This window comes from Megalopta genalis, chromosome 13 (assembly GCF_051020955.1).
Source record: "Megalopta genalis isolate 19385.01 chromosome 13, iyMegGena1_principal, whole genome shotgun sequence".
NCBI lineage: Eukaryota > Metazoa > Arthropoda > Insecta > Hymenoptera > Halictidae > Megalopta > Megalopta genalis.
The window spans coordinates 6,474,212-6,497,192 of NC_135025.1; the positions used below are offsets into that span (position 1 = coordinate 6,474,212).

At 37.7% G+C, this 22,981-nt stretch overlaps 1 protein-coding gene across 2 annotated transcripts in view; it reads right to left on the reverse strand.

Annotated features, from left to right (window-relative positions):
- Nucleotides 1-22,981, reverse strand: part of LOC117224200 (octopamine receptor beta-1R) — a 244,764-nt gene that overhangs the window by 192,285 nt on the left and 29,498 nt on the right. For both annotated transcript variants that reach the window (XM_076525998.1, XM_076525997.1), the window contains exon 3: nucleotides 20,731-20,968. In XM_076525998.1, coding sequence (XP_076382113.1) covers nucleotides 20,731-20,968 — 238 coding nt within the window. The remainder of the gene's footprint in view (nucleotides 1-20,730; nucleotides 20,969-22,981) is intronic.

Genomic DNA, 22,981 nt, shown 5'->3' on the forward strand with positions numbered 1-22,981 from the left:
TGAGTCGAAAATTACGCGCACGTGTGCGGTGAACTGCTGCGATTTCATTTACCCTTATGGTCGCCGTGACGTTCGCTTCGGAGCTCGATGTAATTTTATTCGGACCATAAGAGATTAGAACTGACGAATAATATTTTATTTTACACTATATTTTTACTTCATGACGAAATTTTATTTTATGACTGACGAATTATTATTTATTTTAAGATATTTAATCGAATAGAAATTTATCTAGGCAACAATTTGTCCGATGACAAATTCATTCGAATAAGATTCTCAGAAATTAGACGACGGGTAAGAGATTAGAACTGACGAATAATATTTTATTTTACACTATATTTTTATTTTATTTACAATATTTAATCGAATAGAAATTCATCTAGGCAACAATTTCTCCGATGACAAATTCATTCGAATAAGATTCTCAGAAATTAGACGACGGGTAAGAGATTAGAACTGACGAATAATATTTTATTTGACACTATATTTTTATTTTATTTACAATATTTAATTGAATAGAAATTTATCTCGGTAACAATTTGTCCGATGACAAATTTATTCGAATAAGATTCTCAGAAATTAGACGACGGGTAAGAGATTAGAACTGACGAATAATATTTTATTTTACACTATATTTTTATTTTATTTACAATATTTAATCGAATAGAAATTTATCTCGGTAACAATTTGTCCGATGACAAATTTATTCGAATAAGATTCTCAGAAATTAGTTTATTAGGATTAGATTTTCTTCGGATGAGAAGTTGTTTGTTATTCGAATAAGAATTTATGCATTACTGCATTGTACACGGGAATTCGTTACGAGAATAATTCATTTGAACGAAAGTTATAGAATATATCGCGTTTCTTTCGTAATTTATTGCTTAATTTCTTCCGTGTTAAATTTTCAAAATAATCAACTTCTCACAAAATAATGTAAAATCAGAAACAGTCAACAATTGTTCCTATAATTAATCGAATAAAGTTACAAACCCTATACGTATAATTTGTTCGAACAAAGAACGAGGAATTATCCGAATAAATGCATAAAATCATTTGTTACGAATAATGAGTAATTGTTTATCGAATGAAGTGTTCGATATAAAAATAACATAAAAATGTGAGATAATTATGAAATATCTGTAAGTATGAAAGTACGGGTAATATTCAATGATAATAATACTCGAAGTATTGTACAGCTTTGTTTCCGGCTGCATAATTTTATTTGTAAAAGGTTCGCCAGCATTAAATTGGCTTGTCCAGCTTATCCGAAAACAAATATGATACACAGTAGCAGTAGAATATAAATAAAATGGAAATACCGTGTGTATATAAATTTCAACGTGTGTGTGTTGTGTGTGTGTGTGTGTGTACACAGATGTAATAAAAGCTAGCACTAAATCGCAGAGATTGCTTGGAAATATTTATTGCCAAGTACTAGGAGTTGATAAATATTTTCCCCGCTAATTGCCTGTAATATATCGCTGAACAATATGCAAAAATTCAGAAATCCAAGTGTCTACTAATTGGTCCTAATGTTTCTAATTGTAATCGTAATCGAGAAGTGGACATTCAAATTGAAATAGAAATAGAAATTGGAATTGAAATTGAAATAGAAATTGGAATTAAAATTGAAATAGAAAAAAAAGTTGGAATTTAAATTAAAATTGAAATTAAGATTAAAATTAAGATAAAAATTAAAATTGGAATTGAGATTGGAATTGGAATTGGAATTGGAATTAAAATTAAAATTGAAATTGGAATTGAAATTGAAATTGAAATGGAAATTGAAATGGAAATTGAAATTGTAAGGAATTGTTTTGTCTATGCAACAATCACCTCTACTTTTGATTGTTATAAAATAATTATTCCCCCTCATTTACAAGACAGCGATCTCGGACGATCAGGGTCAATTCTGACCCTGAATATCATTTGACCACCAACTTTCTGAGATTAATTCGATCTTTCATAAGTTTCATTAAGCTCTATAGAAAAAACCTAAATTGATCAATAAAATGATAAACGATCCTCACATATTTTTGTCGAAAGAGTACGCCGATCGAGTATTAAAAAAGAGAAAAGAAAAAAAACATATAAAAAGCATCGTAACGAGATTTCCCCAAATATCATTGGATAGATCGTCGAGTGGATATTTGAACGGGCATCGGCGGCGGAATCGATGTCAAACAAGAATTCCGAACCACTATTTCAATCATTAATCAGGAGTATCAAGGATTCCTGTCGCTAACGAGCATATCTATCGCATCGTCAACTGGTATCGGCAACTCAGTTCAACAAATCTCCTTCCGGCGTGCAATCAGCGTGCAAACCGACAGGAGGAAATCGACTTCACCCCCATTGGACAGTGTAATGCCGAAAGTCAACGGGTTGTTCGGCCAGCGCACTTATTTCCATTTCTGATAGAACGTGCAATTGAATCTCGATTATCCGGCCTTCCATTATCGGAATTCTCGGCTAAACTTTTCCCCGGGCTCTCTATTCTTTTTTCTTTTTTATTGACTTTCCAGAGTGTACATTCCAATGAATTTTGGCGAGAAAGGTCCCAAAATCGGAGGCCCGAATCTATGAATATAATCAAAATAAAACTATGCCATTTTAATGTTTTATATGTTTTAACCCTTTCGCTACGGGCGGGTTCTCCGCTGCGGTACTCCCGCTGACGATCTATTTTAATTATATTCGTAGATTCGGGCCTCCGGTTTTGGGACCTTTCTTGCCAAAATTCAATCAGAACCCAAGCTGCTCGAATGTTTTCGAACGAAAAAATTGTTCTCCAAAGGGTATTTATAAATAAAGGGTATTCCAGGGTATTTATAACGTCTTAGCGCGCGCTCTTTAATTTACAGTATGAGAGGAAATAACATGATGCAATATAATGCATCTTATGGAGGGCCACTATAGTGGCCCGTAGTAGCGAAAGGGTTAATCTAATTTATATCTATTCATTAATATATAGATATAATCTATAATAATAGAATTATATAGATTATAATTATAGATTATATCTAATATAGATATAATAGAGATTACAATAGATATAATAGATTATAATAGATTATAATAGATATAATAGATTATAAAATAGATTATAATAGATATAATAGATTATAATAGATTATAATAGATTATAATAGATATAATAGATTATAATAGATTATAATAGATTATAATAGATATAATAGATTATAATAGATTATAATAGATTATAATAGATATAATAGATTATATGTATTAGATATAATCTACAATTATAATCTATATAATTCTATTATTATATATTATTTTATAGATTATCTATTATTATATATATATTTATATTTAATATAATCTTATTTAATCTGAAATATCGCAGTTATATCACAGTTCAATGACAGCCAGATTAAAAATATAAAATATTTCGCATTGCCAGGATCGCATTGCGATGCGAAATTGAAAGAAGTCAACATTTTGCTCCATCTAAATAGGATCGCTGACTTAATTTGGGACTCGGTTCGGAGATTGTTCGCGGGATTCGGCTGCAGAGCCGTCGGCTGCTTGAAAGAGACGAGAGGTTCGGCGATGGGGGTGGGACCGGGGGGAGCAGGTGCACTCGCAGCACCACCGAATATCGATCGTCCCACTTGTCAATTCGAGTATAAAGCGATATACATATTTGAAAACAGTCCGCTGTAAATATCAAGAGCGTTACGTGTCGGTCTACGCCACCCCCGCGTGCTCGCGAGCCCGTCGGGCTGGAAATCGTCGCTGTGGCCGAAGCCGGTACTAATTGCTCGAGAATGGAGGCTTTCCTGCGATTTCGTATTCAAGGGTCGCGCGCGCGCGCGCGCGCCGATCTCGAGAACACGGTGTGCACGGGCCTTGGTAATTTCTTCATATTAAATGATCTCGGCAAGTTCAAACGTTGACTCTCGTCGCACCTCGTCGATTCGACCCGGAGGGTATGTAATTGTATTTTTTTCGAGCCGCCCACGCTTAGAAAAAGCTCACCGGTTTTCTGTTTCACGAATTGTAAAATTTGTTCTTTTTATTTTTATATATTACTGCGTCGGGTGTATGGATTATAGCGTAATGGAACTGTTGTGACATATTGATTGAAAAGTGCTTGTTTGGTTTCAGTTTCTGTAAATTATTGGTTCAATTGATTGTATTATAATCAAGTTATATATATATGTGATTGTATTTTTTTTTTCGATATAGCATGGAAGTGAAACGTTAAAATTGGTGTTACGTGTTTTGGTTTTGATATTTTTCTATGAATTTTCGTGAATGGAAATTGTAAACTGAAAATTAAAGATAGATGTATCCAGGTAGAAAATTAAAGATAACTATCCAAGTAGAAAATTAAAGATAAATATATCCAAGTAGAAAATTAACGATAACTATCCAAGTAAAAAATTAAAGATAAGTATATCCAAATAGAAAATTAAAGATAACTATCCAAGTAGAAAATTTAAGATAAGTATATCCAAATAGAAAATTAAAGATAAGTATATCCAAATAGAAAATTAAAGATAACTATATCCAAGTAGAAAATTAAAGATAACTATCCAAGTCGAAAATTAAAGATAAGTATATCCAAATAGAAAATTAAAGATAACTATCCAAGTAGAAAATTTAAGATAAGTATATCCAAATAGAAAATTAAACATAAGTATATCCAAATAGAAAATTAAAGATAACTATATCCAAGCAGAAAATTAAAGATAACTATCCAAGTAGAAAATTTAAGATAAGTATATCCAAATAGAAAATTAAAGATAAGTATATCCAAATAGAAAATTGAAGATAACTATATCCAAGTAGAAAATTAAAGATAACTATCCAAGTGGAAAATTAAAGTTAAGTATACCCAAATAGAAAATTAAAGATAAGCACCCATAAGAACTCATTAAACCAAGAGAGAGAGACAGAGAGAGAGAGAGAGAGAGAGAGCACTGATTCTAACACGAACATACTATTTTTTAATCTTTTTTTGCAATTACTGGAGCTTTCAATTATGTAAAAATTGAATTGAATTTTTTCTTTTCTTTCTAGCATTCGATATTTAATGTCATCTTTATGTAACATTCTATTTTCTAAAGGAACTAACGCTTATCATAAATCCTACTCTAATTGCGTTCTACTTAATGGGGTGGAAATGAAAAATGCGTCCGCTTCCTCACTGCGTGTCAAGAAAATGAACGTTCCAATTGAACGATCGCTAGCAATGTTCCGACATTAAATTAAAAATCGCCCAGCCAACGAGCGTACGAAGCCCAGTTCCGCTGATTGGCTCGCGCCGCCTAGCGCCGCCTCGCGTCGGCCGATCTCGTCTCTCATTGGTCACTGTTTCTCGTCAATAACTCGTAAACGAAGCCTCGGATTGCATTTTCGCTGAGGAAAAAGTTCCTTCAAATCGCCTCGAGAATCACCCCTTTCCGAGTGTGAACGCAATATGGAACATTGTAGCATTTTCGCAGTACCAATCGAATTACAATAGCTTGGAAATTTTAGATTTTAAACAAAAATTTCGAAGATGGCGGTAATATAAATTCCTAAAATTAAGATATGTCATCCAAGAATTTTCGTACTTAATTCTTAGTTAAATAAGCACAATGCTATAGTTAGTTCGCTGCCTTTTAACACCCAAGAAATATAGTTCAAATGTTATTTCAGTTCTTTAAAATGGCACCAAAATGGTGTATCGGCAGTGCCGCTGCATTCAATTTGTCCAGTTGCCAACATTCACGGACAATAAAAAATAACATAATAATAATAATAATAATAATTTTATAATATAACATTTACGGATATCATAAAAACGGGAGTGAGAGACATCTATAACTGAAATCGGCAATCACTTAGTTGCCAACCCAATAATTCGCCGAATCAGAAGCGACCACAAAAGACGCTAGCGGTGGCTTTAGACGCAGCTCCGCAGAAGTCACGTTCAGCCGAACGATTTCTCTAAAACAGTGACGAATCGCGCGGGGCGGACCAATTCATTCCGAAAACGTATGAATAATCCAACAATGCCATTCTCTCGGGGTGGGGGCTGCTGAACCGTAATTTATCAACGTCTGACGCCGAGGGCCTCGCTAATTGTTGCGGAATCCGGAATTCGCATCTGCACTCTCTCTGTACGCCGTTGTTTCCTTTCACAGCTGCAGCACACCGAACAGAGCGCTGCCGCGATACACCGACTTCCCGTGAGCGAGATGAAAATTCATGTTTGCTTTCAATAAAACGAACTTCAGGCCGCTATAGTTTTCCGAGAAACACGTCCCCTAAATGCAAACGACTGTTCCCGATAATGGAGTTTCCCGGGTTTTTCCGCTCGCGTCCAACGATTAATTACTTTTACCGATTGCTGCACTTCCGATGCATTACTCGCAGCGCGGCATTATTTTTCTTCAAACACGTTTTGCGTTAAATTGTTTGAATTGATTGGTTTCAATTCTGTTTCACAATTTACGAGATGAAATGCGGCGGAGAGACACGATTGTCGTGTACGAGATTTTGCCACGACTTTTCAGCCACCCTGTATAGCTGAACCAGTTATTCGTTATTTGCAATAAATTATTCTTTTTTGACGTAAGTTTTTAGAAATGCAAAGCTCCTTTAGACTGTAAGAAAAATCAATGACAAAGTTTTTGATGCAGCAGTTGGAAAATAATGTTAATTATAAAAATGAACATGGAAGAAATTAATCAATAATCTATGGAAAACGCAATATATTCTACAATTTTTATCGACTATTTCCCGAATTAATTCCTGCGCGAATTAATTCTTATTCGAACAACAAATAGCTTCTTATACAACTGAATTTTTACTCGGATAAATTTGTATTCGATTCGATATTTATTCGATAACGTCGACTAACATTTTCTTTCTAAATCTAAAGTAAAATTTTGCCTAACTCTGATTAAGGACTTGATTAATAAAAACGTAGAAAAAGTAGTTTCGTAACTAATAACGGAGCACTGAGTTGTTAATTGCTCCTATATAAAAGCATCATTAGTCGAGCGAAGTTCATAAATGAAATTAGCAGGTCCCCAAGTGTAATGAAACATTAATTTGCAGCCGCCTGATTATCAAAATAATTTACAACGTTCGACAAAAGTTCATCCAAACCGCGTCATAGAATTTCGAACATAGAAATGAGATATTAATTCCCGATTCAGTTTGGAAAAATGACGAGTTCGAAAGTGACGTTTCGAATCTATTAGCTTGCGAACGCGCGGACTACAATCGTTTCTTTTCTCTGAGAGAATAGAAAACTAACGTTGCGATTTCGCAACGTTGAGCAGCGGTGTCGCGGGGAAGAGCATTTAACGAGTGGACTGTATTTCGGTGCCAAAAACGCGAGGAAAGTTGCTACGCAAAAACGTTGCGTCCGCAACGATCCAAAACTAAAAGTAAACCTTCGGCGACTGTCACCCTGACCTTCCACGGCCACCCAACCCTCCGCTTTCATTCTGCGGACCACCATTCAACCCGAATGCTGGCGATGATGTGGGATTGCGCGAGGTCAAGGCCATTGGTCGAGACACAGGAAATCTTATGGCTGATCTATGCGATCCGCCACTACTGGCGACCTCCGGCAACGGCTAGTGACGGCTTCGAGTTACTAGCGTGCTCGAACAACTGCGAGAAATTAAAATCGCTTTAAGACCATCTGGACACGACTCTAAAAAGACAGTTCAAAATTTTTGAATCATCGGACGTTCTCTTGAACGTTTTGAAAATATTGTAAAGATTTCAGAATTTCTATTAATATTAATCTATTAAATAATCCGATTTAAACGCTTACACTCGTTACTTACATATTGGCATCTAGATTTATATCGTTATTATTGCGCGTGGCAAAAAACGTTTCAGAATAAATTGAATGATTTCGAGGGGGGGGGGGGGGTGGGGAGGCACATTCTGATGATACTAGTTTCCTGGTAGGTGGACGTGTAGGGGACATATGAAGGTCATTAACGCGTTTCCTTAAATGGAATCACATATTTCTTATCACATCAGTTGATGCACCTTAATATTCTTTACAAAAAAGTATTAACCTATTCATGTTAAAATATTATTATTTTAAGAGATATTTTAATTTTAATGTTGCTCGAAAATCTTGGCTCTCTCGTCAATATTATGAGAACGGACTTTACGAAATGAATTTATAAAATATGCATTAATGGTCAACGGAAGATCTTTATTGCTTCGGACAAATCGATATTCAACGTCGATGGAGCGTAAATATCCCGACATACTCGGCGATCGTCTTCTTGGCTTTATTATTTATCGATTTCATTATTTATATTTATTATTCATCGATTTCACCGTAACCAAAATATGCAGATTTTTTAACAAACACTCCATTGATATTTTTACACGATTCATCATTTTCGTTTTAACCCGAGAAAGATAACCTACGTCGCAGAGGCGCCTGCGAAGACTGTTGATTTTTGTTAATTTTTCATAGAGGTCTAGTGATTTAAGTTTAAAATTACTTAAAATATAAAAAAATATAATATAAATGCATTTTATTTTGACAATAATGCCAAACCTTTAAAATGACTAGATTAACTTAAATAAATATCCATTGTTAGTATAAAATTGACGCCTTAGAAAAGCATGCGCCTCTGAAGCGTATGGTTATCTTTTACGTACGTTGTCATATGGTTATCTTTCTAGGGTTAATATATCATGCGCACAACTTCGAACAAATACGAAGCAACGACTTTTACGAATTTTGTTCATCGCCGGCGCCGCTGCGCGCCGGTTCGTAGCCATCGCTAGCGATCTGGCCTGCCAACATTTTCCAAACGTTTGCGAACTAAATCGGTGCTTAAAACAATTCGAGTCGCTGCATGGAAATGAAATTGCGGAAAAATTCGCGAACGAGCTGAAAGAATCGGGCATCCGTCGCCGTTCGGAACTTCTCGCTGCCTCTTCTCTGTCCGCCGAGCGTCTCCCTCCTCTCTCTCTCTCTCTCTCTCTCTCCCTCCCTTACCGCCCCCACCCTTTTTTTGATTCATCGTCCTTGCCAGAACGAAATGGCAGCGATGACAGGGTACGTTTAAGGGTCAAGGTCAGCCGGCCGGCATATTCTCTGCGCGCTCGAGCGAGGAACACGGTGGGGAAAGCTCGCAGTCGATTCGTAATTTCGTTGCAACTGCAGTTGAACAGGCGCGCTCATAAATTTCCGACACGTACCGCGCCGTTATTAATGACCGGTCATTAAAGGCGACGCAGGATCGAGCACGGCTCCTTTTCCTGTTTACTGTTTTCAGCTACTGTTTTCCACGGCCGTCTCTTTATCACGGTTTTCACGACCACGATTTTCTTTATTTGTCCCCGCCGCGCGGTGTTACGGCGACACTTTCAATCAGCGTTCACCCAGGGTTACCTAATCGCCACTCGAGATCATATTATCGGATCGAACGTAACCGGAGAAACAATTTTTCCATTGTGCACGGATCGTTCGTCGACCATTTTACCCTTCGGCTCGTTTGATTTTTGTAATTTGTCCGAGCTTGTATCTTGGCTGTTCCATGCGTTGCGTAACTTCGATCTTAATGCGTTTCTCGAGCCAGGGATAATGGACGGAGCGTAATAAATAATTTAGTCAGGGCTCGCAACTGTGTTCCGATCAATGTGAACGGAGTCGTTGCGTAACAATTATTATCTTCAGTCGAATGTTTGCAGTTACGGGCGAGTTATATCGAAGCGGTTCTTCGTCAAATTGTATACGGATGCGAGATTGACGCTACTGTATATTGTACGTCCGGATTTGTGAGTTTTTCGTGTGTCCTTTGTTTGCATTTTTAGTCCTAAGTACGATATCTGAATTTATTGTTAAAACAATGTGCTTGCCTGTCTGTTTCGAGATAGCAGTAATTATTGATACTTCAGTGTTCCCACCATTAATATTTTCAGTATTTAACACACAGTTCACATTTATTTTTTATACTGAAACATTTGGTTTCGATTGTCTTTTTCAAGCTATGTTTATCGAATTGAACACAACAGAGAAAGAATTTCGATTTTATACGTAACTGTTAATCAATACTGCAGAGATTTTCTTATTGTTTTAATATTATTCTAATATTTAGGTATGGATTTATATTAATTCACGCTAAAAGAAAATAGTATAACGATCGCGCGCATAAAAATATTTCTAGCGCCTGTTTTAGACGAATATTGTTTTCATTGAGTAAACTATTAAGTAAACGGAAATGAATGACGCTCATACTCATTATAATTTCTTTCTGATATTTATGTCAAATTACTTTGATTTACCAATTCAATTTCAATTCATCATACTACATTTTTTAATCAGACATATTCACGACGAGTATTTATGTTCGAAATTATTCTGAAAACCATCGCACAATAATTCAACACAGTCTAAATAATTTTGCTATTGCAATCTTATTTATATATTATATTACTTAGACATTTACTCTATAAAAAGAGCTACACTCCTATAATTATTAATAAAAAAAAATAATTCAAAGTTACGCGACTCATACTATTTTATACCAAATTTACATTATACAATTTCTATTTTTAATTTATTATCTATATTATAATTTTAATTTATAATCTTATTTATATATTATATTACTTATACATTTACTCTATAAAAAGAGCTACACTCCTATAATTATTAATAAAACAAAATAATTCAAAGTTACGCGACTCATACTATTTTATACCAAATTTACATTATACAATTTCTATTTTTAATTTATTATCTATATTATAATTTTAATTTATAATCTTATTTATATATTATATTACTTATACATTAACTCTATAAAAAGAGCTACACTCCTATAATTATTAATAAAACAAAATAATTCAAAGTTACGCGACTTATTATTATTTCATACCAAATTTGCATTATACAATTTCTCTATAAAAAATAATTATGTAGCATCGTTTTCAATATCGAATGTACTCGCTGCACGCGACAACGACACTTCCTTAATTAAAAATAACGAACTAAAAAATAAACTGCGTAACCTCTTAATCCGATGAATAGCTAACATAGCTAAAAAGCATTCCATCGATCAGATTCGATTCGATCCGCTTAGGTTCCCGGTCGTCCAATAACTATCGTTCGAGGATCCGTGACCGTCGACGCGGAAACGCGACGAAAAATACGACGGACAAGGATCTCTCGGAGAACGATGGAACGAGCGGATCGAAAAAAAACTAGGGGGGCGGGGAGGGAAGCAAGACAAAAGTGACAATGAAAAGTTTTTGACGGCCGCCGTTCGCAGTCGCGCGCTTTTTAATGGTCCCGAACGAAACGAGCACGGGACGACGTTCACAGTTTACGCTAATGCTTTTGTCGATCGACTGACCTTCCGCAACTGCGTCCCCGTCGAAACGATACCGCCAGCCGTTTGATCAGTGAATATTTGACGCGGCTCCCGTATGTACGTTCGATTGTGTCAACTAATGGTCGCGCTTCGAGCGACGACTCTCGCTTTCGACGTCGGCCAGGAAACAAAACAATCTGCCCCGAATGCGATTTTATACGTGCACGCCATTATTCCGGACGGCTTTAGCTATCGGCGAGCCGGGGGTCGCTTTGACGGCACGATTCTGACGTGCGACAGTCAATTATTCGGGATTCTTCTTTGTTCGACCCGTTATTCCCGATAGGCGTACGGACAGAAAATCTGATTTCGAGTTCGTCGCCGACGCCGATGTCGTTTCGCTCGGAGGAAATTTTGTCGCCGCGTCGGCGGCGAGGGCGCCGGTAATAAATGCATCGAACGAAACCGAGTTTGAAATTAGAATTCGACGTTTCCATTCGATTGCTTAGACATCTCGAGAACATTTCGGGGAAGCGTGCTGGATGCGAAAGTTGCTCGATTTCATCGGGGAAGATACAACTATTTCATTCATTCCGTTTTATTGATCGCCATCGAATGGTGACTGCAACCGTGCTCGGTGTAAATATAAATGAACGCTAATAAAAGCTTTCACTGAACCTCGTCGAGCTCGATATTTCTGTTACCACGCTCGCAGCTGTCAATTAACCAGTTAGCTGCGGCGCATCCTTTTCAGAGCGATTCTATATGTGTCGCGAGATTCGAGCGACGACGAGTATACTCGTCGAGCACAAAGCAAGCGTCGCTGTTAGAATGTCGCATCGAAAGGACGGTTTTATTTCATGAAATCGACGATTTTATTACTAATATTTACTTGTCATTAATGTACGCTTACTTGTCGCTATTTTTTACCTAGGACGAGTATATTCGTCGAGCACAGAGCAAGCGTCGCTGTTAAAATATCGAAAGGACGGTTTTATTTCATGAAATCGACGATTTTATTACTAATATTTACTTTTCATTAATATACGCTTACTTGTCGCTATTTTTTACCTAGGACGAGTATACTCGTCGAGCACAGAGCAAGCGTCGCTGTTAAAATATCGAAAGGACGGTTTTATTTCATGAAATCGACGATTTTATTACTAATATTTACTTGTCATTAATATACGCTTACTTATCGCTATTTTTTTACGCAGGACGAGTATACTCGTCGAGCACAGAGCAAGCGTCGCTGTTAAAATATCGAAAGGACAGTTTTATTTCATAAAATCGACGATTTTATTACTAATATTTACTTGTCGCTAATATTCGCTTACTTGTCGCTATTTTTTACCCAGGACGAGTATACTCGACGAGCACAGAGCAAGCATCGCTGTTAAAATGACAGATCAAAAGGACAGTTTTATTTCATAAAATCGACGATTTTATTACTAATATTTACTTGTCGCTAATATTCACTTACTTGTCGCTATTTTTTTACGCAGGACGAGTATACTCGTCGTGACACAAAATGCTGCCGCTTCTCCGTGACGTCGAACACAGCTAACTGGTTAAATAAGAAAAAAAATCCTAAATCCTAACTTTTATCGTAAATTAACGTCCACGTCAACAGTTCTATAAAACGAGCGAAATTGGTTAAACTCGTCGCCAAATGTTACAAAATTCATCGTCGATTCTCTCTGCAGAAATTTCATAGTTTCGATGCTCATTAAAAAATTTCGTTTCATCTTTTGACGCCGAATTTCTGATAAACGAAGAAGAAACAGCCTGACAGTCTGAGAGACAGTCTGTCAACAATCAAAAATAAAGCTTAAACGACAAAATGCTGCCGCTTCTCCGTGACGAGTATACTCGTCGAACACAGCTAACTAATTAACTGAAAACCTCATCGAAACGTGTTGTTCGTTCTTGAATAAGAATTAAAATAAACACGTACCAGAGAATAAATAATGGAATGGAAGTCTTCCGCTATTGTTACAGAATCGCAGCCATTATGGCAATGTACATACCGATAATCTCTGGTAATCGACGGTTCGTTGATGTCCGCGACGATAACAACGGAAGAGTCGTCGCATGCTTGCGCAGCTAATTGGAAATGAATGCTGTTCGTTCTGATTCAGGGACCTTTTCGATGCGATTTACATCGAAAGCTCGCGAATCATCCGTTCGATAAATAGAGCCTCGCGTTATTTCGTCGTCCGCTTATTGTCGCGTAAACGGATTCCATTTTACGCGACACAATTAACGCGATGAGAATTACGTTCGTTTTGTTGTTAAATAATAATCGGTAAACGTGGGAATAGCGGAGCGCGGCTTCGGCAAGGAAAATCGAGGATTTTTTAGGAACGATTAATTAAACGAAATACGGAGCTCGTTTGCTGAAATTATTGCTGGTGATTCACACGCGAGATAATTAACTGTCACCGAGTCGTTCCGGCGAAATCAAAAGTACGCGATCGCCCTCGGATTTTAGCATTAAATTAAACCCACGAACATTTCATCTTATTTTACGGAACGTTCGTACTTTTCACATCCGTCGAATTCAACATATCAAATTGGACGAGCACATCATTTCGTTATTCCAATTTCCACTCTTCTGCCGTTAATTTCCTTCATTCGCGTCGTGCTCGAGCTGTACACGTACGTACGCGATTTTAATACTTAAATACATGTACGAATACGTGTGTATGCATATATTATATATAGTCGCTCGCTAAAATAATCGAGATAAAAAAGCAACGAAGAGAAATAACTTTCTGAAAATTCAACCGAATGCTTTCAATTTTGTTGAGACGTCAGACGGCATCAGTTTACTACAGAATGGGTGCAAAAGTTTTTGCGACAGCTGCGATTAATTGGGATGACGTTAAAAAAGAAGAAAACATTAAAAATATAACTTGTTTTCCGAAAACGAAGTAATTTTCCTGTAACGAAGTCGAACGATAATTTCCGAATGCAAAAGCAGAAATTCGTGTCGAATATAACTATATATATATATATAGTCGCAGATCGATCAGTTTTTCCCATTGTCTGCTGTAATTGCCGGAAGCCATACCGGGCCGATTATCGTGCACATCGATGCCAACGAAAATAGCCGAAAACCGCGATTTTATCACGAAACCACGAAATCCCATTTAATCGGTTCAACCATTTCGACCGCTTTCAATCGGCCGCCCTTAATTGTAAACCGCAGCGATTGTCGATCAAAATGCAATTGTAAACTTCAACGTTCACGTGTTTTTCTCGACTGTCAGTGGCTCCTGCGGTCGGAAATTCGACGCTCGAAACGATCGTTCACGTACGTACAGGGTGTCTCGATTACTATGACGCAAGGATAGGTCCACGTTTTTTGTCAATTCGAGATTGTAGACGTTTTATTGCAGGGAACAAACTTTAACACTTTGCGGCACAAAGCATAATCTCACACTTATTTCAGAATTCGCTATCGCAGGTGTACGAAAATCATTCTTAAGGAAATTTAATTACTGCATTGACGCGAATGGCCATCATTTTGAGCACATCATGTAACTTAGGGTAATGTAAGTAAAATTCCTTGAGGCTAAATCATTAGAACAGCATGGTTTATAAGTCGCTCGATTCGTTTTTTATGTCACACATGAAAATATAAATAGGGTGTCCCGAAAAATGCGGAAATTCCACAATTCCTCCGTAAGAGGGTTCCTGAGATCATTTAAAGTAACTTTTTCCTTTGCGAAAATGCGATCCGCCGCTTCGTTTACGAGATATTAACGAAAAACCGTGACCAATAGGAGAGCTCGGCTGGAGCGAGGCGTCCCAGCCAACGAGCGCGCGAAGCTCAGTTCCGCCCACTGGCTCGGCCGCTCGACCGAGCTCGCCTCTCATTGGTCACTGTTTTTCGTTAATAACTCGCAAACTAAGCCGCGGATTGAATTTTCGCTGAGGAAAAAGTTGCTTCAAATGACTTGAGGAACCTCGCAATTTAGGATTGCGAAACATTTTTAGGACATCCTGTATATGTTATGCCCTGAAAGTATATATTAAAGGGTGCCATTTGAAAAAACATCGATGGTCTCAAATTCTCGCGAGAAACTGATCTTGCCAAAATAATCGATGCTGAACAAACTAATGCTAACACACTAATCGAATAGTGAATCTTCTTCCCGAAATTTTTTCATAGCGTCAAACAAATACAATATGCATTTAATATATATAATAATATATAAATATATTTATATATTATGTCTCTTGACTAAAATTCGTATAATATAATAGTATAATATAATTAATATAATATACAAATCCAAGAAACAAATTAGGCTTCTTAAATGGTCAACTGGACTCCCGCGTGTTGATCTCCGATTTGAAAACACGATCCGGCCTCTGCCTTGGAGACAAAATATTAATTTGCCCCCTCCCCTGAAACTAGGAGACACTTCATTTGCATCGTTTCAGCAAACATCGATCGTAATAAAATCTGATAGCGACCTGCGACATTTCCACTCGAATGGTCCGACAAAGGAGATTGAAAGGAGTCCCCCGGTGACTGCGGGGGAGGGGCGGGAAAATTTCACGCGGGGACAAACAATGGAGCCGCTGCTGCTCAAGTGAACCAGGACGAATTCGAAAGCGCGTTGTTTCCGGTTAGCGAACAACGCCGATGCGGCTCGCTGCGAGGCGAGACGAGACGATAGAGAACGGGCTTTCCTCGGGCCGCTGACAAAGGCGGCCGGAAACTGCATTTTCTTCGGCATTCCCGGCACGAGCGGCTCTTCCGCGCGCGGTATTACGGCTTAACGAGATAAGAGGATTTCGCGGGAGCGTTCATCGCTTCCGCGTTCTTTCACGGCTCGCGGCTCGCGGCGCGCGCGTTTCGGTCCGCGCGCCGTTATTAGAAAGAATTGCGATCGAGCAGGCGATATTAGTTCGCTGAAAAATGCGGCAGAAGACCGCGTCGCGTCGCGCCGCTCTAAGACGATTAAAGAACCGAAAGATTACGTCTCGCGTAATCGAATTAGGTGCGTCGATGTCGCGAAGACGTTGCATACGCGAGGTCGCTTCACTTTTGCACAGCGTTCCCTTCGTAATTGTCGACGAGATCTCTGGCGACGATCGTCAAAACTCGATCCTCGCCGGTACAAAGTGATCTGCGAAGCGGTAATCTATGGCAAAAACTCCATTTTTAGACCTCCGTGTTAGTAGCACATTTTGGTCTCTCTCGAATACGCGCTCTTCGAAGTCTCGAAATTCAAGATATTGAACCTTTCGGACGACTTTTCTCGCTGAAACGCGGTCATTCTTTTGCAAAAGAAGTCGACGCGGGTCATAAAACAAGTCGGTACGCTATTAATTTCGGTGAAACAACCGATAACGCGTGTACGCGGAGGAAAGTTAAATTTTATGAGAAAATGGATGGCATTTATAATCGGTAAACATTGTTTTAATAATAGTTTCGGGCGCAGTGAAATATTTGCAAGATGATTCCGCGTGAATCTATCGGATGAGTCGCGACTATCGCGGGGTTAATAACGACGGTGTTAAAGCGTGCTTAATCTCATCCTTCGTCGCCATCGCGGTTTTCATTATTCACTACGGTAGTTTGTAAGCATAAATATTGGCCTTTTTATCGTTTCCATTTTTTCGGTTATATGGCTCGAGTAATGAGTGCGCGACAATGATAAATTACTACGAAATTCTTCAACGTTTTTCTGTAGCAGAAAAAGCGTAGTGTGAAAAAAGAATTAAAAAATTATGATTTTTCAACTCATTCGTCTCAATTTCGATGAAATATTGCATCGTTTAAATTTTTGTTGTAGGCTCAAAGGTAAGCGAGTTGAGAAAAAGTATCATTTAAAACATTGTTTCGTCATTCCAGCCAATAAAATTTGCGAATTTATTATAATATAATATTTGAAAAATGCTGCAATTATATTGGAATAATATTATATTATAATATTATATTACACAATATAATATAATATAATATTATATTATAATATTTGGAAAATGCGCTGCAATTATGTTGGAATAATATTATATTACAATATATTATATTATAATATTATATTACAATATAATATGATATAATATAATATTATAATATTTGAAAAATGCTGCAATTATATTGGAATAATATTATATTATAATATTTGAAAAATGCTGCAATTATGTTGGAATAATATTATATTATAATATTTGAAAAATGCTGCAATTATGTTAGAATAATATTATAATATAATATAATATAATATAATATAATATAATATAATATAATATAATATTGTATTATATTATTCCAATATAATTGCAGCATTTTTCAAGCAAATATCCGGAGCAAATGCCTTCGGCAAAACTTCGAGCACTGTCCACCGCAGTTCGAGGGACCACCAGGATTTCCCAAAACCACTTCACTCATGCTATCACGGCTCAAGTAGATCCGACACGTACCGGTTAACGTTCAGGAAACGACTGAGCTGTCCTTAGACCGTTTTATTATTTGGTTCTCTAGACAGCGTCGTAAACAGAATCCCCCCCGGGGTTTCAAATTACGTGAACTTTATTTCGGTCTTCCAACAGTTTGTTTTTCTGTAATTCATCGAACGAAAGAAAAAGCTATATTCAGAAGAAAAATAAGAGTCTATAAATTAGAACTTCAAAAACGTTTTTAAATAACTGTTATTCCATTATATATAATTGTAATAGCTGTGATAACTGTAAAAAAAGAAAACCGTTATTTCAAGTAAAAGGATTCTCTAAAAAGTGATTTTTTGCAGAACAAAGCAAGATCTTCATGCTTGATAATGGGAAAAGAGTTGAAAAGGTCTAATGCAGAGATATTCCTTTGATCAGAAAACTGTGCCCATTGAACAATGAGAAGGGTGGAAAAGCACCTTCAAAGAACAAATAAACCTTTTGATCGTGAAAACTGAATTTTTTCAACGGTTAGACCGCGCCATGCCGGTTCGAATTCGTTAATATAATAACACGTCGTCGATGGGACTTCCGCGCAGCGGCAGACGGAACGAAGCATTTTACATTAAACAAGCTTTTCGCGGCGAATAGATTTAATAATTTCCAGCCGAGGAGATTTATACAGCCGATACGCGCGAAAGTGAACGAAACATTTTACGCGTCGGCTAGTTTCATGTTTCAATTAAAACGCGCAATCCAATTTGCCACGCGATCGCGATCGCGATCGTCATCAACCCGAGATTTTATGGAACTTTTCGAACGACGGCGCACCGTCGGCTCGCCCATAAATCCATTGGGGATGTAAAACAAATAACTCTCCAGGAAATATTAGAACAGTCGTAAAGCAGACTGTTTTCGCCATCGTCGAATCGCGCGACCGTTCGCAGTTTTCGATCGCTGTCGCCCCGTGCCGCCCACCGAGTCAATTATCAATTTTTCGTAAATACAGATACGGGGGAAAAAATGGTGCTCGCGGTACAAATGCAACAATTACGCGAGTTCGCCCCACTTTCGCCGTGTTCTTCCGACGAGGAACAAATATTTACTTCAATCTCCCGGCCTCCATAACATCGTTCTCAGAAATGAAGCGGATCACTTGCTTGATTAACGGTAAAAATAGCCGCGAGAACGGAAGCTTGCAATTTAGTGGTAGAACCAAGAAAAGTCGCTGCAGCACACGTTTGTCGCAGAGAAAAGAGGAAACGACACGTTCGAATTATATTTGCCATTTTTATAGAAAAACCTTGAAACGCGACGCGTTCAAATTATTTTTGCCTTTTCATGGAGAAACGTTGAAACGACGCGTTTATATTATCTTTCCTTTCTTATAGAAAACAGAAAGAGGAACGAAACGCGTTTAAAGTATATTTTTCTTACATTTACCTGTCTTCCTTTTACTTCGCGATAATCGCGTCAAAGAATTACCGCCGACAAAAATTAGCCTAAACTTATTATCTGTTCCCGTTTAACCGGGAATAATTCAGAGACAAACGGAGAATGAAATTTTTAATTCGTGCCACGTCACGCGTACGTACGTACGCTTTATGACGTTATAATTAATATCCTCTTCTTCTTCTTCTTCATATTCCACGACGAAAGCCCGCGGAACCCTTTGATGAAAATATTTAGCGGCCCCGAAACCCGGGGGCGTGTTTCTTGACTTCCTACAAAGACGTATTAATTTCTCGGCAAGTAGTGCTCGCCGAGAAAGCCTGCTCTTCAATTAGTTCTTTAATAAAACGAGATGCTGTCGGGGTCTTTCATCGCGTTAACTTAACCCTCTTAATCCATTTTAATTAAAACTACCGCAGCATTTTGCTATCGGAACTGTTCGCCATTTCGGTAACCCGAAATATCGCTCGATGGTAAAAGTAATGGTAAAAGCAAATAGTGATAGCAATTCGCACAAGACTGGCATACTGTAAACAATATTTAAAAGGTATCTTCGACTACGGCGTTCGATAAGAAAAAATCGCAGATTTGTCTCGGGTCACAATTTTTTCCTATCTCTTCGATATTTAACGTGAAATTATTCCGTGACTTTTTTGGCTGGCAATCCAATTTCTCCGATACTTTAACACGTTCCGTGCCGCGTGTACCATCGATGGTACACGCTTGCATGTTTGCTTAGTGAACTGAACAAACTGTTTACAAGAAATTTAGAACCGAAGAATCAATTTCCACCGCAAGAATGGGCGTTGATAAGTTTTTGTTACGTTGTTATGTGTACGAGAATTAATAATTGCACGTAATACATCAAGTTTTAGTAAAATATCAAAGTGTGAAGATTCGAGTAAAAAAAGCTCGGCACGGAACGTGTTAAGGACGTTTCCCACGTGGTCCTGTGACATTTAATCACGATAAGGAGTTGCATTCGTGCGCGTTTAACGTAGAAAAAGGCGGGCACTATGTCCGGCAACTTATTGGCTAGTGTGAGAACCGAGGGTACAGTGCACACCTGTGTGTCTTTTCCACATTGGTGGCTTTTCAGAGGCGACCCAAAGACGCTTTCTGCACCGCGTTAGGTACCTCAGGAACTCCCTAGACAAGCTGAAATAAATTTTTATTTTTTTTTTTTATTTTTTTTTTTATTAGAAATCAGCAATCAGAATACAAATTCTATGGGCCGATGTGATCGCTGGGGACTTGGTGTGTAGTCCGTTAATAGCATGATGAGGGCTTTCCCAATGAAAAGTCCTCCTGAACCTCATTTAAGGTCGATTGGCCATCTTCTTTTTAGTCTCCTGCTGTATTGTTGTTGTATGAGCGGCATAATTAGTGGATTTGTGTGTTCGCTTAATTTAGTGAAGTGCTTCCTACTTCTTTCATGGATGGTGTCAATGACGAAGGGAATACCGAGATCATTATGAATTGTTTCATTGCTAACGTACCAACTGAAATAAATTCTACGTGTACAACGGAAGCTCACCGGTTTCGGCAGCCGCTTGGAGCAGCATCTGCTGATGATGGTGTTGCCTGGTCGAGGACCTGTGGTGGTGCACACTATTCAGGACAATGTTACTCGATGTCCTGCTGAGCGCCTTCCTCTGCCTGACCGCCTCCTTGTAAATCTTATAGTACATCACTATCATCACCAGCCCAGGGATCCAGAAGGAGACGCACGAGCTGATCACGGCGTACGGCCTGTTCACCACGAAGGAGCACACCTGCAACGTTCAACGAAATCAGTGTGAGACCATTGCTCGTGGACACGTGGACCGCGGATTTGATGCGTTTTATGGCGAGAACGGAGACCGGAAATAAGTTGTTGTACGGGTTTGATAGGAAAGAGTCATCGAGGGAAAATTGATTTTTATTCGCGCAAAGGGTAGTCATGGTTTAGTTTTGAAGGATCTAAGGATTTTTAAAATGCAATGATGAGGAAATATTAATTGTTGTGTGTTGCGTTACCATTATCAATAATGGAAACAGTTTTTGCTTGCAAGTAACTATTATAGATAACGAACATTGCGTTTTGTCATAAATGACAATTATCTTTGGCGAGAATGTTAATTTTATTTCGTAAATTAAAAGATCATTGAAAAGTTTATCGTGCAAATATTTTGCAACTTCGATAATAGTAATTCTCCATTGAAATAAGTTTAAATAAATTTTCATCGATATGAGACGATTGTTTATTTCTTCGTGACGATTTATATGAATTTTTCATATTGATCAGCACATCTTATCTTGTCTTATTATTAAGATATCTTTTCAAATATCATATCTATGAGAAATATAGATATTAGTGCATAATTATTAATATATGTTAATATTAATAATATATATTAATATAATAAAATATATAATATATTAATTGTTATACAATATCATATAATATATATCGTATATATCATATCATATTATATATTAATTATCATATAAATATAACATATTAATACTAATATATATATTGTAATGTATAATATTTCTTGCAACCACCAAGTATCGTTAAATTTTTCGCTGAAGTAAAGTGCAGTATTTACTCCTTTGCAATTTACATCTGTTGCAGTTCTCAAAGTAATGATTTATTATTATAAATCTACATCGTATTTTTAATGTTCATCCCAAACGTCTCCCTGATATACAATTATTAATAAACTGTTCACACTATCGGTTCTTCTAAAATATTATTTCCTGCATCCAACAGATGTTATTCATGTTTCTCAGGATACCGGATTCGAAGTTCGTGGCAAGTGACCAAAGCTGTTGTCGCAAGTAAATTGGCTCACGAAATTCTTGATTGTCTTGCACGAGGATGTCTCGAATCTTGCATTCCCAGGCATTGTTACGCTTCGAACAATCTTTGACTCGTTTGTAGTCTGATAGAAAACAAAGCAGATTACTCAAACAGAATTCATAATGTTCGTACAGAGAATTCTTATCGTTTAATTATTGACCTACTGTTTTCGCTAGACTGTGGATTTTTGTGCGAAAGAAAAATTATCTGCACTAATTACGAGATACAGAAGCTATATAGATATTGACTTCTCTCACTGATGGTTTTAATGGACAAAATAACCTTAACTTTTTTATTTCGAATTTTTTGACACGATTCGAAGGCAATTTGAAGGCCACGTGACACGATTCGAAGGCAATTCGAAGACCACGCGACACGATTCGAAGGCAATTCGGAGGTCACGTGACACGATTCGAAGGCAATTCGGAGGCCACTTGACACGATTCGAAAGCAATTCGCAGGCCACTTGACACGATTCAAAGGCAATTCGGAGACCACTTGACACGATTCGAAGGCAATTCAGAGGCCAGGTGACACGATTCGAAAGCAATTCGAAGGCCACGTGACACGATTCGAAGGCAATTCGGAGGCCACATAACACGAACCTTAGCTCCGACGAAGCAATAAATTACATAGACGTAGAACCAGCGCGGGAGAATTCGCAGCAAAATCCGAAATTTGGCATTTCCGCGAGAGATTACTGTAATTAAACGCGAAGTCCGAGGTCTTCGCAGATTAACGCCGTAGAATTAAGGTTATGCACCGGCGGAACTGCGCGCACAACAATTTACTCGAAACAAAACTGTCGCGGGCCCGCCGTGATGGTCGCGATTTCTTTACTTTTTTCCGAAATAATTACGTTACAATCTCCACGTGCCGGTTAAGTGGAATTTTTAATCCAATTTCGCCTCGGCTGCGTCGGGTTAAGTTTCGTCGTGCA